The following is a 19,933-nucleotide window of genomic DNA, read 5'->3' as shown; positions in this document are numbered from 1 at the left end:
CAATGGTACCTCCTTGACTATGTCATTGTAAAAGCGCGTGATCTAAAAGACATCCATATCACACGTGTCATGAAAGGAGCCCATGATGGTTCAACTGATCATCATTTAGTGACATCAGTCATGTCCATCATGACTGGTTTGATCAGAAGAGAAAAGCTTTCTGTGACTGGCAAAACCATCCTATGCCCAAATCAGAAGCTGAGAACTTTTCAACGGCTTAAAGCTGAAGCCCAGAGGAACATTTGAGAAATCAAAAACAAATTGTGGGAAGAGAAGGTGAAAAAAATCCAACAATCTGTTGACATCACAACATGTGGAGCTTCTTCAGTGCAATCAAGGCTGTGAATGGACCAAACTCTTGCGGACTCACTCCGCTTAGATCTGAAGATAGCAGTACTCTCCTCAAAGATAACGAGCCCATCAAAAATTGCTGAAAGGAGCACTATTGAATCCATCCTGCAGCATCTAGTAAGGAAAGCCCTTGACAGTCGGTCAACCTCTGAAGAAGTCCACCAGCAAAGCATCTGCCCCCTGGTGGCGTACCAGTTGAGGTCTTTAAAGATGGTGGGGAAAATAAGACCAACAAGCTCCACACACTGTTTCTTAAAATCTGGAACACTGAGGAAATTCCTGGTGACCTAAGGAATGCCAATATTGTCACCATTTTTAAAAAGGGAAATAAATCTGACTATGGAAACTATTGAGGTATCATCCCCTCCTCTCCATTGCTGGGAAGATCCTTGCTTGAGTTCTGCTGAACTGACTGCTCCCTCTTGTCAAGGAAATCCTTCACAAGTCTCAGTGTGGCTTCAGATCATCAGGAGGCACCATGGACATGATTTTTGCAGCCCAGCAGATCCAGGAAAAATGCTGAGAACAAAACCAGGAACTGTATATAGCCTTTTTTGGTTTGACCAAAGCCTTCGACTCTATTGACTATGAGGCTCTACGGAAGATCTTATTGAAGTTTGGGGGCCCTGGGAAATTTATTACCATCCTAAGACTCCTTTATGACCAGATGACTGCTTCCATCCTATGCAGTGGTTCCACTATGGAGTCCTTTGCCATTCAAATAGGCATCAACTAGGGCTGTGTGACTGCACCAATTTTGTTTTCTTCTGTAGTGGTCATTTTTTGCTCTGGGAGAAAAATCCTGAACATCAGTACACTCATGGTTTCTCTTTAGAGAAAAGTGACTCTACCAGGAAAAAGTGAAGGTCCATGTATATGGCCCAAGAGAACTTTGAACTGTCTGAATTTACATAAGAAATTATTATTCTCAGTATTTTGGGAATAAAAACATATTTCATGAGTTCTGGTGAAATGGAAGTCAGAATATACAAATATGGAAACAACAGATAATGCTATAAAACTAATGCTGTCTGTCTGCTAAGAAACTATTTCAGAGATGTCCTATGGATTGTATTATGCGGGAGGTAAAGCATCAACACAAGCATCCCTTCTCATGTCTGAATCCAGGAATAAGTTGAAGACAAACATACAATTTGTTCAATTACTGAGACAAGATAGAGGTGACTAAGTTATCCAGCAGTTTTTAAGAAAGCTATTTCTTATTTATGAACTACAACATAAAATACAATATGCTTAAATTAAGAGTGGTTATTCGTTCTAACAGTATTCACTTATGCTCTGGATGACTTGTGGTGTAATGTTGCACAGGATGAACATTTGTAAACAGCAGGTATTCTGCCTGCTATTGATAAACAGCTCATTAATGCCCACGGTAGCAGAAATGGGCAAGTATGCCTTTAATGTAGTTTGGTAGTAATGCTGTTTTTGCATAGAACTGGGAAGAAAGAAGGTAGGTTGTAGGTTTTAATTCAAGGTTAAAATTCAGTGACATGATTTTTCAAAAGTGCAGTTTCCACTGACTTCAGTGGAAATTGAGAGTGTTTAGACAGTAAGAAAATTTGTACATTTGAAAAAGAAGAAAAGGGTGGGGGGAAGGGGTAATTGTTTAGAAGTAAGAATGATACTATATCATATTAAAAAGGCCTCCTGACCTGCCACTCCAACAGAAAACCAAAATCCTGACTACGCTATAGAGAAAAACTACTTTCAGTATCGTGTGACTTTTACAGTCATTTAAAATTTACAGTTTAATTATTGTTTGCCAAAGATTAATAAAAATTTCATAGCTGTTATAAGCATGTTACACATGTGAATAGTATTTGTTATAGATAGTTATAAAAACATCTAAAGATGCTATACTTTTTTGACAAAAGGGTTATAATCATCCTAGTAATCTGTTTTATTCTATAACAATACAGAACATTACTTTTTAAGGAAGTCTCTATTAACTATTTATAAAAGGTAACATTAAAATAAAGTTGACTAGTATTTGAGTTTTTCAGAAACTAGCAGATTATGACATTTCTACAAAACTACTAATCTGAATCTCTTGAAAACAGGACTGGATAACGCTCTTTTGGCTGGATAATTCAGTTCTTCAAAAATCTGACAATTATTTGTTGAAGTATTTTATTAAGTGAATGGTGACAAGTGCCTTTGGGAAAATAGATATGTATCTTGAAAATTTTGATGCCTGGCATCTCATTTTATATCTAAATGTTCCAACCACTACTTTGCCTCCAACTCTCCTCTTTAACTTATGAAAGCATCCATAGGTAGACAAAATGAGACACACACATAACCCAGCCAATGTCAAATCCATATTCATTTAGGGGGAAAAATACCAAAGTAATATCCCCTGTTGACCCCCCCCCTCTTTGAAACATCTTTAAAATATCAACCAGGTAGGCCAGTAATTCTCAACCAGGGCCCTGCAGTTCCGTGGAGTATTTGAGATCCTTGCAAGAGTGTTACAGAATGCTAGTACTGTTAGATGTACAAACATGATTCACAAGATAAACCCAGAGATTTTAAATAAGAATTCATATTGTTAATAACACTGAATAACATTGTGGTCATTCTGTGGTCTAAGTCCTTTGCAACAGAATAATTGCTCTGTTATTTTTCTGTACTTAAAAAACAAATGAAAACTCATAGCTGGCACTTTCTGAAGGATACCTTGAGTCTAAAAAAGTTGAGAAACACTGAAGTAGGCATCCATTCTCCTAGATAATTAAATTTGGTTTGTATTAGTTGCAATTGCTAAGAATTCCCTCACAATGAGGTGACCCACTTTTTCTCCCACTAAGCAGCATGTTCAGAAATATTTCCCCTTGTTTACTCTTAAAACACCATTTATAAATGTATTATTCCTTCTTCCCTCCCTTCCTTCTTTCCTTCTTCCCCCCTCCCCATTATCTTTAAGTGCTAGCTGGCAGCCTGTTTACATAAAGCATTCCAAACTACAATTTATAACAAGTTTAAGACTCCTTGAAGGTCACTTCATGTAAGCTATGTTTACTATTTGGCATCTAGTTAGACAGAAAGTGTGTGTACGTGGGAGAAAAGCGATGCAACACATTTTTTTTGCCTCTTTACCTTGCCCTTGTCAAAGTAATGGATAATTTCTTGATACAGCTGATCTTTTAGTTGTCCTTGAGTAGTTGCCTGGTATCCATCCCGCTGAGTAAGATGTGCTGCACATGCCTCTTCTGACCACTACACCATATATGAAGAAAGAATAAAAATGAAGGCAATAAAAGGCAATATAACAAATCAATGAGGTAAGACTAATTCAAACATGCATTCTTGGTTTATACTTTGACAACGTGACATCAAGGCTGACATAATATCTAAAAGATTTTACTGCAGTTATGAAACTGTAATTCAGTTCCTTTTGGCACTGGATTTATGGCCCAGATACCTCCAGGTCAGGAGGGAATTGGGGAATACTCACGTGAACTACAGTAAAGAGAAGACTGTTTACATTTTTTTAGCATCAGTTACAGGGAAACTCTTTGACAGGGTTTCCTTTCCCCTTTGATAGAACAGATTAGAGGGACCTTATACTGTTGATCAACACAGCTAGCTAGATAAAAAACAGAATTAATAACCTTTAAGTTAGAAAAAGCCCGAAGCACCAAGTTCTGTTGACACAAGTGGATAGAACGCTTCACACAGAAGGTAAAGAGCTAAAATTCTTTGACGATGTTTAGAGGAAAAGGAATATGTAGCAGCTAAATAACAAAAAAGCTCTTTAATAAGGTGATCTCGTTTTTCTAATTTTTGAAAGATAATGACTTTATACCCTCCTTTGAGGTTGAAAGAATTTTAATTTCACTGGCTGGTTCAGTGAACAGCTGACATATATTTGTGTGCTTGCTTACAGCCAGGCTCTCTCTCACTTATTGCCTTGGTATTATATTTAGCATACAGCAAAACATATATAATAACTATCTAGGATAGGCAGATAATCCTAAAACAACATCCAACCTGGAACATCTTTTTGCAATTGCTTTACAATATGATATATATTTATATATCATATTAATAATTACTTATTGCAAAAGACCATGGGATACTTCAAGATATTTATATCATTATATATCAAACATATTTGAAGGTATTCCATCTACAGTACCCAACTAAAAGAGGAAGGATAACATGCAATATGAAGTACATTAGAATAAAATTAAAAGAATAGCTCATATTGAATATAATATTATCTGTTTTCTTATACAGAGTACTAAAAGGTACTAATATGGGATGGAAAGGAATCCCTACAAGGACAACATTTCATAGATTCATTCTTCTAGTTCTGGACCAGAGGGGACCATTAGGTCACCTGACAGTCTCTGAAAGAGAAACTATGCTGTGTGTGTATTTAACTTGAAGTAATTTTGGGAACAGGACACAAGCTCTCCCTCTGCAGTGACAGAGTTCTTACAGATTTATATGTGGGAGTTTCAAGAGCTCTCTTTGCTGACCTAAATCTAATCCCATTAAAATCAGTGTGATGAAAATGTGTGCCAATGCTAAGTGTCATTGAAAATCCATCCTCATGGTCTAGTTTTCAAAAATCAGAGGCACTGAAGTTTAAAGTTACATACTGCATAGAAGGGAAGGAAGGCACAAGGTTTCCTGATCCTTCTCAAGCACCTTGTACTATTATTATCACCTATTTGAAACTTACAGCATTTTCAAAACGGAAGTGAAGGGGGCCTCATAGACTTTCACATATGAAAATCACAACAGATCTGACATATTGAAAAACTACAGTAATAGCTATCTTGTATTTATTGCCATCTTATATTTTACCATCTTGTATTGTTTTGCAGAATAAAACTGATTTTGGATATTTCATATAAAGTAATAGGACTAAGTTAAATATACATTTAATCTGAAATCATTTTATTAGGAAGAATAAAAATCATGCTTGATTCAACTCTAATTTAAGGTTATACTGTACAAAATATACTGATATAAAACTTCTAGTCCTAATGGGTAAAACAGAGTAATATTATATTGCATACTCAGCTCCATCATTTTCCCCAAAAACACTGGGAAGATTTTATATAGTTTATCAGGTTTGCTTGTGGAATATTGAGGTAGCAAGTTATGACAATACAGACATCACTTAATTCCACTAAGAAAGTATTATGCAGACTGTCAAACCCATTTAATTTCCCTGTTGGGAATAACAGAGATGCCTGTGTTCACAAAATTGTTTAGTTATTCATTCAAATTTGTAACTGAAGGCCGCCAGAAAATTCTTTGCAACTGCAGGTGTCAACGTCATCTCCCCAAATCTTTATATTCTTAAGTTATGTCCCTGTGTGGTAAATTGCATTACCAAAGCATTAATGTACAAAAACCCCAGCTTTTAATAAAGGATAAAGCTCTTACTAAAGTGCTTTTATGTGCCAGCTGAATCTCATTGACATTTTTTTTTTCACCAATCAATTTTAGAGTAGAACAGAGTGCACATGTTTGAAAGCATCTTTATGCAGGTCTCACAAACGTGCTCTTCAGTATATTCAGGCATGCTGTGGTTACAGTTTGTCTGCTGTTTGTTCACAATACTGAGGTATATATAAGAAGGCCCCAAGGGTAACCTCTAAAATATTTAATTTAACACCCAGTGGGCATGTCTAAACGTGCACTAATGCGTAGTGATTGCTGAGCATCTAGTTTAGTACCTGTAAACGTGCAGTAACTGGTATTATTGCATAGTAGCACCGCACACACATTTTAGGGAATAGCTAATCTTACTGCACATTAGCACGAGTTTTGCCCTCCGCAATATCATGCAGTAGAATTAGTCTACTGTACTCAAAGCATCTCTGCATGTGCTAATGTGCATGTGAATGCGCATTGAATGTATTTTTTTCATCTAAAAACTTATCTCTGAGTTTCTCAGATTACTACAAAGACTGTGAAGGCTACTGTACTGCATTCTATCAGCTAGTTACTTTAAAAATGAGTTACCTTGAAGAAATCTTCTGTATTAACAGAGATCGCTTGAAAACATACCTGCTGCTGGCAAGTGAAATTGCTGAATAGGAGAACCCAGTCCTATTGGGAAATTTAGCCCTCTATTCCATGTCTTTCTCTGATCAGTACTTTGTTGTATTCTCACTGTACACTAGACTGACTGCAAGAAGTAGAGTACCCCAACCCCTAAGACTCTGAAGAACAAACTGTTCTTCTGCAAAGGAACAGAAAATGATTCCAGGACTCCACAGGGGGAAAAGGAGCTTTCCACTGCAGGCCAGTGAAAGTGGGCAGAGAGAACAGAATCACATTGCTCCCACTGCACACCCAACTAGGGTGACAGGAAAGAAATAAATTGACCTCTTATCACCACAGTAGCCAGAAGAATTTTGAGACTACAGATCCAGAAGAAGGATAGGTCAAGTATCAGATTCCAAACAGCTATCACTTAACCTGGCCATTGATGTTGTGCTTTAAATATTAGGTTTTGTTCTCTGGCTAATACAGCTGACTTGGACTTTTCAGCCTTTGCTACTGTAGAATAACGCATTATAAAATATTAAATGGTAAAAAGCCTATAATTTAAAAGTTTATCTCAGGTCCAGGTACAAATATTGTGAGATATGCACGTGTGTATATAACATATATGTATATTACATATTTTTACACGCACACGCACACATGTATTCCTTTTTGTATATCCTGTATATATCTACAGCAGTACTATTATCTATCATTAGATTCAGTGCATACATCATACTACTTCAGCAATATTAACCACTTGTTTTAAAGACATGATTCTGGAAAAAGGATCATTGCTTGTATCTTCTAATGGTTCTGAATCAAAGACTAAATTTAAGATACCCCTGGGCTGACTCATTATTTTAGCAAAGCATTCTTTAATTTGCAAAAACGCAAGCTAGGGGTGTGTGCGCGTGTGTGATGTGATGTGAAAAAGGAGGATGAGAACAATTTCAATTATTCACATGAAAATTAATGGAAAAATTTTAAATGAGGAAAATGAGCAATTTCAAATTGCAAGAGAGAAATAACTGAATTTTCCTAATTTTTTTTCAAAATCACTTTTATGTATTTCTACTTTTTCTAATGAGCTTAATTAAAGTACGCTGGTAGAAAGATGTGTTTCCCTGGACTTCTATACCATGAACATCATCTCATTTAAGCAGTATTCTCATAGTTGGTCCAAATACTGTCCTCAGCTGGCTAATGCAATGCTCATTGCCATCACTGGGAAGAACGATCAAAAGAGTAGATGTCATGAAGCCTCCCACTGTGTGGAAACAAATCCACTATCTGTACTCAAGCCCCAAATTTAATTTTTCTTTCGGCCACCTTTTTCCTGCATTCTTTGACTACTCTGTACTGGGCCTTTAATCCTTTCATTGACGTAAAACCTAATCTTTGTAATACTTAAGCACCTGGCACACAATACCAGATAATCAGCTAATTACATCTTAAGTAGTTACCTGACCACACATTTATGTAATTAATGGTGTGATAAAACCAGGAAAAAGCCACAAAGTTTGTACATAAAATAGTGTAATAACATTAAGCTGGTTCTCATCATGCCATTAATTGAACATGTGGCTAGGCTGAATGGGGCTCCCAACCTCCAGAGAACATGGGAGCTTTTGACTCCCATATACTCTTGGTGTTAAGAGTGCCGATCACCTGATTACTGCTCATAGCCTTGGGGGCCTTGTGGAGCCCAGGCTGAGTTGAGGTTGGGAGCTTCAAGCAGCTGTCACTTCCAGCTGCAGGGGCACATCAGAGCCCTTGACTCCAGTATGGTCCCTTGGCTGGGACCACACAGCCAGGAGCGTGGGACACACAGCTGGAGTTAAGGGCTCCATTGTGCCCCCATGAGTGGGAGCCCCATCAGTTAATTATGTTCCCTGCCTCAGGGGCTAGGGGCTCACTATGTGCCCCCACAGCTGAAAGCCCCATCAGCAGATCTGGGCTCCCACCTCTAAGGCTGCACCATGGGCTTGCTGTATAGGTTTAAAGTTTTTTGGTGGTCAAGGCCATAAATAAGTTTTATAATACTTAGTAAAAGTATACTTTTCTATCTCCTTTTAAATTTTTGTGTCTAAACTTTAAAACTCACTGCTGACAAAATTACAGAATTGGAGTAAATAAATTCAGGTTTTGACTTAAAAATGGAAACATCCTGTTGCAATTAAACTTGTCCTAGATAACAATGCAGGAAACAAAGTTTATGCACCACAATATTTACAATAGAATAATGTCATCTGAAGTTTGTAGCTCATTGACAAAATATTTAAATAAACGTCACTTTTAGGGGAACATAATAACAACAGCAACAATAATAATGTATTTAATATCATGATTATATCATTATCATGATATTATTATTATTACATTATCTATCAATGATGCGTTAAAAAGTAGGTGTCATTATTCTGTTATGTTCAAAGTCTTAATGTTTTCATTAATGTATTCCATGTAATTAAAATTATTTATTCTATGGGCTTCTCTGTAGATCTACTGTAGACACCCCTTGTAGAAAAACAGTACCATTATCTTGCTTTAGATTCACTGTATATATCATATCACTTCCGCAACATTAGCCACTTCCTTGAAAGACCTGATTCTGGAAAGGGGACAATTGCTTATGTCCACTAATGGTCCTGGATCAAAAACTACATTTAAGACACTCCTGGGTTGATTCACTTTTGATTCTAGCACAGCATTCTGTAATTTGCAAAAATGTATCCTTGAATTCTTTGATCGATTACTAGCTCTTTCCTATGTCCTTACTCAAATTGTTATTTTTTATTAATGTCTTACAATGTTTTTCTTTATTTTGTTGTACTCGTTCTATTCACTTTTTAAACCAGATTCAGTAAGTCTTGTTAATTTTCTAAGAGTACAATACTAAGGATACAATTCATTTTTTTGCTTCACTATACTGTGTATTAAGTATACAATATCATCTAATTTTGAAACACACAGTAAATTGCAACATAATTTTCTTTGAGCTACTTCATTTACTATTTTGAAGCATAACTATACATTTAAATATGGATGTAATACAGCTCTTCTGGAGATATGCATGCCTGTATCTGTAATTGGCTATATTAAGATTTTCTTAATATTAAATGCATTTTAGTATTTTACCTTAAGAAGCTTTGCATGCAGAAGTAATGTGTAGGCAGCTTCAGTGTAGTTATCACACTCTTTGTGCAGGTCACATAACTTGTATAAATACCTACAGTAATAAATGAGAATCAGACCTTAAAATGTCACAAAATAATTTGTGTTGAAGACTAACACAGCTATACTGTATGTTCAAACAGTAAAACATATCTAGGATTTTAAGGCTCATATTTCACATTTTCAGACAAACTTTTAGGGCATAACATGCCAGGAAAATCAATAATAAAAATTATGAGCTAGTTGTTTTAGACAGTTAAAACTCCTGTAGCTATAAACTCTTACACTCCAGATTTTGGAGATAACCAGATAAATAAAGGTGTTGATAAAAGAGTTAACTTTATTAAAGAGGTTACTAACAACATATAGCCTTCAACTACTTTTTGAAAACCATTTATGTCAGGGGGAACAGAAAGAATGATAATAAACATACAAATAGTAATGATAAAATAAACAATAATGACTTAGCGCAGTGGTGCCCAACCTCTTAAACCCACAGGCTGGATGGATGGTGTGAAGTACCTTCTCTGGCTGGATCCAGCTGTAGGGAGTTGCACAGCCCAATCCTGGTCCATCTGCCTGGGGTGGAGTCAGAAAATGGCTCCTATTCAGATGTGTGGGGTGAGGGGGGAGCAGCACCAATCCAATGCATGTGCAGAGGGAGCAGCTCAGCCGGATCCACATGCATGGGGAGGGGAGGGAGAGGACTGGGCAGAGCAACCCCTCTTCGGATTCATGGGAGGTGGGACAGAACAGTCCTGATACAGATAGGCTGGGGGGAGGAGGTAGGAGCAACCTGGTTGTAATCCAGATGCACAGGGGTTTGTGAGATGGAACATTTTGCCTTTAATCTTGATTCACGGGTATTGGGGTAGGAGAGGAAGAGCAGCTGAGCCCAATTGGGGTCAGACCGAGCCCTGATCCTACCGTGGAGAAATGCCCTGGATGAGGCTGAATCCGGGCAGGTGGAGTTTCCATTGTTCTCCACTGCCAAGTTTTCTGACCTGTTTTCTGACCTGTGGGTATCCCTGCAGGCTGGATGTTATGGCTCCCCAGGCATCTGCAAGAGATGCTTTCTGAGCAAAAGACTAATCAGCTGTGCAGGAAATGTCACTCATCTACAAATGTGCCCCTATTAGGCTGGAGTAAACTAATTTATTCTGTAGCAGGATAGTACTTGTAAATACAGGAACTAGCCTGCTGTGCAGTTTTTTCCTCCGCAACAGCACATGTGTAGATACTGCCCCAGCTGGCTAGGGCATGAGGGTGCTTCAGTATGGGAGCTGCCTGCTGGCTAGCCCCACACTGAAACACTCTTATACCCCAGCCAGCCCCTCCACACATTGAGCTGCTGCCAGCCAGGGCTGCTCTGACCCAGCAAACCGTGCTGCGGTTTCAGGTGCATGTCCAGCAGTAATGAACTCGGGGGCAATAAGCTCCAGAGTTTATTCATGTGCCTTAACTGCATGTATAGATGGCACCCACAGTGTGTGTAGCAGTCAAAAAAAAAAAAAAAAAGAACAAAGGTATTCTGACCCCAGTTTTGCCTGAACCATAAGGCCATCCTACCTCCTAAAAATAATATTAACGTACTTTAAAAATTGATCAAAATACACAAGTTTCACTGTCCAGAATGAATGGATTCAAATTTTTCTGTTTATAGAATAGGATATAATCTTGTTCTCACTGACTTAAATGGGAGATAGTTTAGCTTCATACAAATGTGGTAACAAGCAGATGCACAAATAATACTCTTGAATATATTTTCATATTCATAATCCATACTTCTGTTGAAATGCAGGTCCTTTGCTCTCAGGGAAGAAAGGAGGAAAAAAATCAGTGCATCAACCTGAATTGTTACTGTTTCTCCCAAGATGAGACTAGGTGCCTCAGAATGAATGCATGAACGATATGCAAATACACATAACAGACAAATGAGAGGGTCTTTTTCTTCATTTTAATCACAATACAGATGATGGAGTATTTTTAAAGGATGTAAAAATAGGGAAGTAGGAAGCTTTCTAGAAAAATGCAATCAGGAAACTTTTTCCAATATTCCCATTTTTAAAATGCTGTATAAAGGACAGCCTTTGATGGGCTCCTAAAAGTTTTAATCTTAAAATAAACATTTTGTTAACAGTCTTTATTATCAGTTGATTTTTCAAATGGCCATACAATAAAATAAAATAAAATAATTTCCTTGCCCTGCTTTCTTTTGCTTGATCTTTTGTAAATCACAATACTCCTTAGTATTTAAGTGTTTAGATTAATGAAAATGAAGGTACAAAAGTAGGATTAGCAAAAAGCTTATGAGCCTTATTACTGTTGCTTATTGTTCTCTGTAAACTCAATCTACATAAGCTTCACTACAGGTGTATCCCTCAGTACTGCCATCTTTTTCAGATCAGTAGTATAGTGTATGCTTAATTTTCTCCAATTTCAGTAATATCAGCAAGGCAAAAGATGTTAAATACCATATTTACAAACCTTATGTACATTTCTTCTCTTTCAATTTCTTTGTAGAAATTCTGAAATATAAAATAATTCTGTTTTAAAGACCTTGATTTCTCTCAAAGTCACATATATAGAACATGAATTAGATTAAAAATTCATAGTTGCATAACATCAACCTTAAAAACTGCAAAATGAAACTTGCCTCTGGTGGTAGAACACATAAGTTATTTAACTATAAAATCTAAATCTGTAATGATGTTTCATGGTGTAGCATATTAGGGATTATGTTTCATAGCAAAGGTTAAGAATTTGCAAGCACAGTACTGTTAGAAATGTGCTTCTGGCATTTGCAAGTCACACATCATTAACTGCTTTCAGTTGAATTTTGGTAATGTACAAAAACAGTTTTTAAGTAACTGTTGAATGAGGGATTTTAAAATCTCAACCTTGAGTAATAAATCATCGACTTCTGAATTTTAATATTTTCTTAAACAATAAAAAGTTAGAATAGTTTTATTTTTCTATTTTTATATACCACACATCATAGCCATTATCCTGCAACATATGCCTGAATGCCTCTAGCCTTAAGATAGACTAAATTAAGTGCTGCAAATATTGTAGGATATGACACATCAGGCAAGATATTAAAGATACTAAGATTTACCCCCCAAAATTTTCAACGTAATGTAAAGTTTATATATTTAAAAGCTAAAAATATCTTTAAGAAAACAGAACAGGTATAAACCTACCCCCTGTTACATATTTTTAGCATATATCAAACATTAAAAGAAACGTGTGTACAGCTGACAGAAATGCTGTATTTGAAAAGAGCCCAAGGTGTCTGCAGAACTCCATGGCTTTAGTTTGCAGGAGGCAGGTTTTGATTGAAAACTTTTTCACATTTGCATAGCTGTGCAGTCCGTATTGTCTCCTTTCAGTTCAACTTCAAATAAACTCCCCAAATCAAATGAAACTCAGCTAATTTTTTGTATTTTGCTTTGTTTGGTTCAAAAGGATTTGAAGCTGCTGATTTTCTAGGTACAATGACTTGAAACCGCTACTCCCTCATGCTGATAGTTACCATGGCTGATCTTTAACTTTTTGATGTAGTGTGGAAAGTGCCAAAATATTAACTTGATTAATATCAAGTTAATATCAAGTCTGATATATAACTTATATAAAGTTATATTATATAACTTTATAGATAATATAACTTACATAAGTTATATTAATATTAATATCAAGTCTGGCCTAAGAGAGGCGGCCAGACTTCATCCCTCTCCAAAGCCTAGGCCCATTAGAGGCCCAATCAAGCCCCACTTTGAGGCATTAAGTAGGAATTAAATGATATGCAGACTTTGGGCTTACTCGCTATAGAGGGATGAATTTCAGCCTGGGTGAATTGGAAAGGATGAGAAGATTATGTTAACTCTAGAGGGAGAATAATATTTTCAAATGGAAGTAGATTTTAAAACATATTTAATGACAACGAGCACTCAGATGTTTGCAGGCATCTCCTGATAACTTCAGTGGGAGTTTTGTGTATCCGATGGCAATTTGGCTCAAAGACAATAAATCCCACTCAAAATTTACTGTATGTAAATATCTGAAACTTTCAGATCACATCCACTATAGGTAAAACAGCATCAAGAGACTCTATCACAAAAATAGCCATGAACACAAGAAGAAAGAGTATATTCAATGAAAGACAAGATGTGTTTGGAGAGAAAACCAAATACAGTTAGCTTCCCATGTAGTGGACACAACAAAATTTACCAGGAAGTATTCTTAGAGTTGACAAAAAAAGGAAAAAATAAAACATCTAGGGTACGGCGGAGGAAATGCTTCCTACTAAACTTTCCCAGTTTTATAAATTACTACAACTTGTTTTATATCTTCTTCAAAGCAATGTCAAATGCCTCTTGTTTTTGCCATTCCTTTCTTGTCAGTTACGAACTGGCAATATCTTGTCACTATTTCTATGCAGAAGGACACGCTGCCTCTTCTGCAAGCAATCTAAGCATCATTCCCTGGATCAGTGGTCAGTGACAAATTTCAAGAGTTCTTGTTCTTCCCCACATTACAAAGTGCTCAGCCTCTGCTGTACTAGGATAACAAAAGCAAACTGTAATGCAGGTTCCCATTTACAAATTGATGGCTCTATATTCTCTGCCACTCTACCAAGGCAATTCACTTGTAATACATGATAGTGTAGTTCAAAGTTTGTCCTGCATGAGCTGAGAAAGGCTGCATTACTCATTTATGGGGAGGTCACACATGAATTACTCAGATCTTCCCAAACCAGTCCAAACAAAACCTTTCGACCATGCCACCATATGCTACTGTGTATTCTGTATATGACACATTTTACTAGAGAAAAACTGTTTTAGCAATGTCATGGAAATATCAGCAGGGCTTTCTTAGATACCCATCAGTCCAAATGTCTAGTTCTGTAAGGAAAATTAAACTGTAATGAAAACAGGTTATGTGAAACCTTGAAGAAAGTATCACCACACAGCCTTCCCATATAAAATGGTGTAATTGTAAGATCTGATTATTAGGATTTTCAGGGCTATTGAAATGTGCCCTATTAAGCCAGACATTTCTTCTTTCTAACTGCTTAAACTTCCTTTTCTAGCCCTAATGGGTTAGAATTTACTGAGTCCTTAAACTGTCATTGATCCAAACCCAAATATTTCCTATTCCAAATCCACTGCAACTTAGAAGAAAATTCAACATTTGGGTAGGAAGTAGCAAGCGTTTTTTTTTTTAAACTAAATGATGGTTGCTAAAGGATTTTGAAAACTGGAAACAGTCCCAGAAGGACTAGATTAGTGAGCAGAATGCAAATACAATGGTGAAAAGTGTATGATCAATTCAATTTATTATAGGCTAACATCATAACACATTTGATTTTTCATATGCATACAAGTATAAAGTTGATAATACTCAAGTAAGGGCTGCAGTCTGAAAAATTAAGCATTAAAATCTTCTCTTAAAATATTAAATATATAATAAAGAATATTTTTTTTAAGGATCCCACTTCTTTCTATAGCACAAATCACCCTTATTTTCTTCTCAGCAGAAGAGCTTAAGATCTTTTGTTCTAAAGAAGAGCTCAGTGTTAAATTAAAAATTCAGTATCTGTTCTAAATTTAGATTATTCACTTCTTATCACTTACCAGTACATTGACAGTGCAGCTCATGCGATTTTCTTTGTTTTCATCATGCATTATGGTTCTGTAATCCAGCAGTCTCTCCATCAAATGAACAACAAGTTTCACAAAAGTTTCTCCATTTTTGGCAAGATATTTGTGTTTTCTGCAGTGCTCCAAGAGACTGAAATAATTACACACACCTTGTTAATCACACTCAGACAGAGGAACTTGACTGAGGTGCAATTTTAAATATTTTGCATCATTAACAGATTTTAATTATTTCTGGGCTACAAAGTTCATTGTAGTGTAATTGCTCTCTCTTTTGACTATATTCTGATATAAATCCCACTGCTAATCAACACTTACATTTTGTCAAATAACACTTTGTACTGCTCATCTCCTCTGCCTCCTTCCACTTCATGATCCAGCTTTGTGATGATCTCATTTTCAAACTATAATTAAACAGAGCAAGCGTAAATAATCAGCATGCCAAATATTTCGTTTTATTACTGTAGCATCAATGGTTCAGAGATTGGTTGGATCTCTCCAAGAGATGTTTAACCACTGTGTTTAAGCTTGATTAACTTTAAGAGTTTCCAGTTTCTGATATTAAAGTGTCCATTATGATCTGCTGCCCTATAAGGATCTTTCATAGAGGAAAGTATTGGTCATGTTGTTAAATGAAGCTTAAATATTTGCATTAGGAAAATCTAAATAAAAGTGGCTGATGACAAGGATGAGAGGAAAAAAGAGAGTATGTAGAACAGACACACAATGTCCCCTGCAATAATTATAACAGCAACAAATATAGGCATTTTGAAAGCCTATTACTGATGATATATAACACCTAAGGCTGCTCAGCCAGTTGGAGCACTCAACTGGATGAACATCCTACATGTCTTTTTAGACTGAAGATATTGGCTCATAGTGCAGGACACAACAGACGGTTTCAAAGTCATTGTTAAAGGAAGAAAGTTCTTTCAAATGGGCAAAGACTATTTTATCTAGGAAGTAATCAGATGTATACCTTCCTGCTCCTACATACACCAATCCTGACAATCCCATGTATGAGAGCAAAGGTAAACTGAAGTAGGTCTAAAATACAAAGCTCTGTCTGGCTGACACAGCTATACCACCAAAACCCCTGGTTTAGATTCAGCTATGCCAACAGAACAGTGCTTTCATTGAACCTTTGTCATCTAAAGAACTGGTGTCACTATTCCGGAATAAAAAATTCACCCTGCTAGCAGACACAGTTTCTCTGAGGGACTTTTGATGATACAGTGTCAGTCCAATAAAAGATACCACTCACAAAATCCCTGTCTTGTGTATGATCACCAGACAATTGCTCCAACACTAGCATAGCTTTGTTTAAAATTTCTGCACTGGCTGAGGTTACATAAAGTAGACCTTAGCTGTATAGAAATTACTTTGTCATTAAATAAGTGCAATATTGGTATGATTAGCATAAGACCAATATGGACTGGGCCAAAGGATGTCAAAACAGCAAGGTGTTTTTGTAATGGTGGACTGACATTTTTAGAGTCAAATAGGAAGACTCACGGTGACAGGAAGCACCATATTGTGAGAACTGGTGAGCCATTAACAACTTTTACAGCCTTTGACACTGTTGAATCAGAGAAATTTGGAATCACACCAGTCTCAGGGCAGCAAAATTCACATAAAATTCCAGGCCAATTAGCTACTCAGAATGTGCAAGAGCGTCCATCATGTCTAGAGACACTTTTTTTTTTTTAATTAGGTATCTGCTTTTGCATCAAGATTCTTCTTCACTGCATGTTTCCCCTAATCTCATTCTCCAAAATGGCTGGAGCAGTTTTGGTGCAACAGTTTTTTAAAATCAGCCAGAGGCAGACACCCACCATTGCAAACTTGAGTTCAAATACTTATCACTTTGCCCAGTTGCAACTGAAAAGGTGGGCTTAAAACAAGTAGCACCAGACAACCTTAACTTATAGGCTAGGGACAGCCATTACACATAAACCAATTTAAGTAATCAGAAACTGGTTTAAACCTATAACAGAACAGATATTCAGTGCATATAAACCAGTTTGAAAATGACTGAAAATGATTTGAGATAAACCTGGTTGAATGTAGTATCAGACTTAACTGATTTGGGTCAAAACGGTTTATGCAATGCCTGTCCCAGACCCCTTCCTGGTTTAACTTAAACCAGAGTCCCCCATCATCCCAGATGCTTTGCAGGGCGGGCAAGGCTCTCTGCTCTAGAGAACAGACTGGCCTCACCCCTCTGCTCCCTAGCTAGAGCTCTGGCAGAGATGGCAGGGACAGCAGGGTATGCCTGGCTTCCCCCTGCCCCCTGCCCTCCACGCCCTGCTAAAGCAGGGATTCCCCCCTCCCCTTTCCCACAGCACGGACCATAGCCAGCATGTGGTATGCTAGCTAATGCTGAGAGGTTTCTGTGTAAGGCAGACAAAACAGTGTCCGCTTAGGGCGTTTTGGAGCTAATCAACTGGTCAGTTGGTATTGTCCCTCTGTTCCTTCCTTAGAAAGAGTTGCTTAAGAAGAGCTTGAACTAATGAGAGAGGCTTTTGTTTTCTTGATGGGGTGCTAAAGTCTCTGCTATCAATTCCCTGCTGGCTCCCTCCCTGGTCAGGACCAGGAAGAGGGAAATTGCTCCCTAATCAGAGTGTCCTGCCAGGGCCTGGGCCTGGCCATGCCTTTCCCCCTCCCTCAGCTGAGTATGGTGGGAAGAAAGGTAAGAGTACTCTAGTGCCCCCTAGCATCTAACTTGAGCCACTGCAGGCATGTGCCTGCATTTCTTCAGTCCGGAAGGAATGTCTGTATGGTTGCAAACCGGTTCAACCTAGCCAGGTTAGACTAACCTGCGAAGATTGAATCAATTCAGGCTCAGGCTTTTTGAATGTCTGTTCCTAGCCATAGACAGGGCCACCAGCTCTACAATACAATTTTTATAATAATAAAAATCATTGGAGTGTCCAAGTAAGATGCAATGCAAACTTTTAAACATTTAAATTGTAATTGCTCTCTTTGGTTAGATATTGAAGAAATTAATATCAAATAAAGACAAATTAAAACACAAGTCCTGGACAATTTTGAATTTGTTTTTGTGCCCCAAATGAAACAAGAATGCTACTCTTAACATTTTAGAAATGAAAATGAGAAATGGAAGATAATGTAATCCACCCCCCTAAGAACCAAATACAAGCTATGATAGACAACCCCATAGAACAAGGAAGGACATATCAAGTAAAATTTAAGATAATACAATCATGAAATACACAAAAGTGTCACAAAATTCATGCTCTCTAATGCGGCAAAAAAAACCCCAAACCTCTCTCATTCTGTCTGAAGAATTGACACTTGCTGCCAGCATTAGCCCTTTGGGTGATTTACTTATTTGATTGAGATTACTCATATGAAGTGGTGAGATTACATTTGTCATAGAGGATCTCAGATATATATCAATTATGCTTAAATTCAAATTCCTTTAAGTTCACTGGCTGAGCATCCAGCTGCAAAGGCACAGCTCTCCAAAGGCTAATTACATTGGTCAACTGGGCTGAACAATGATAGGACTGGTGAAAGAGACTGATTAGGAGGGCTTGTTGTGATTATAGTGCTTAGAAGAAAATAACCCATATTTAGACCAAACAATATGTATGGGATAGGAATGTTTAATATTAGTAGGGATCTATCTAATTCAAGGGGGCTGCTCCCCGATTTTGTGGGCAGAATGCGGGGCCCAACAGCCATTTCATAGGCAGAGTGAAATGCCCCTCCCCCCCAACTCTGATTGGCTGAGGGGCCCCGGTGGTCCTACCCTCACTGTTGATTGGCTGCAAGGGCTGTCCATCATCTAGACCCACCCCTATTGCCAATTGGTGAGAGGGAAGGGGCCACATGGCAAGCAGCTTCCAAAGCCAATCAGCAGCAAGGGGTGGAGACACCAGCCATCTGGCTAGCAACTCTCTGAGTGGGCAGCTTCCGCTCCCCTCTTCCCTGCCATGGCAGGATGTCATAGCACCCTGAAGAGTTCTGGCTCCTTCTGGGAAGCCAGTATTTATTTTCTGTAAGTTTGCTTTTTTTCCCCCATGGATTTTGCAGGCATTGCCTGAATATCATGGGCAACACCAGATTTCACAAAATTTTGATTTCGGTAGGTCCCTAAATATTAGTTCCGGAACATCAAAAGGGGAATCTCATCTAGATGGATGGCTCTGGGGACAGCATCTGGTGTTAGCAGAATATTTCTCACTGAAGACTTTTACCTTATTTTACAGATAAAATTGCTTAGATTCAGGCTGAGCAATCTGCCTTTGGAATGGTAGCAGTCTTAATGGAAGAACTGGCAAACACCCAGCCATTCAGACAACAGCAGTCACTGAGATGTCTCTCTGAAGCTTGGATCGCATGGGACAGGTCCAAAGATTTCTCCAGTGTGTGTGCGCCAACAGAATGGGAGGGGGATCTTTATTGGAAATCATTACTACCTCTTCCTTACAGGTGACAATAATGAAAACTTCTCTTTAAAATGACAACTAGAATTCTGGGAAAAGGGTATATCACTTGGTGAGGACACTTTATCCAATTATCTATCTGCTACAATCTCCCATTTTTGGGAAGGAACTCTCAGATATCTGTAGGAAGGTAATGCCCACCATATCTGGGCTTCCTCAGACCTGTAACTCAATAAATTGTTTTTTGGTTTGACTACGGTATGGATAGGCTAGCTTTGGTAAATAATTGTGTTG

At 37.6% G+C, this 19,933-nt stretch overlaps 1 protein-coding gene across 1 annotated transcript in view; it reads right to left on the bottom strand.

The window, feature by feature from the left end:
- The window catches only part of LOC102372075 (dedicator of cytokinesis protein 1), a gene marked incomplete at its 5' end in the record, with an annotated part of 257,236 nt that overhangs the window by 114,203 nt on the left and 123,100 nt on the right, over positions 1-19,933 (bottom strand). The window contains 5 exons of the mRNA XM_006030253.3: positions 3,472-3,591; positions 9,529-9,619; positions 12,052-12,092; positions 15,201-15,357; positions 15,543-15,628. Of these exons, the coding sequence (XP_006030315.1) occupies positions 3,472-3,591; positions 9,529-9,619; positions 12,052-12,092; positions 15,201-15,357; positions 15,543-15,628 (495 nt within the window). The remainder of the gene's footprint in view (positions 1-3,471; positions 3,592-9,528; positions 9,620-12,051; positions 12,093-15,200; positions 15,358-15,542; positions 15,629-19,933) is intronic.

The sequence above is a fragment of the Alligator sinensis genome, unplaced genomic scaffold (assembly GCF_000455745.1).
Source record: "Alligator sinensis unplaced genomic scaffold, ASM45574v1 scaffold276_1, whole genome shotgun sequence".
Lineage (NCBI taxonomy): Eukaryota > Metazoa > Chordata > Crocodylia > Alligatoridae > Alligator > Alligator sinensis.
Note: the sequence above shows the minus strand (reverse complement) of the source record. Positions and strands in the feature narration are given on the sequence as shown.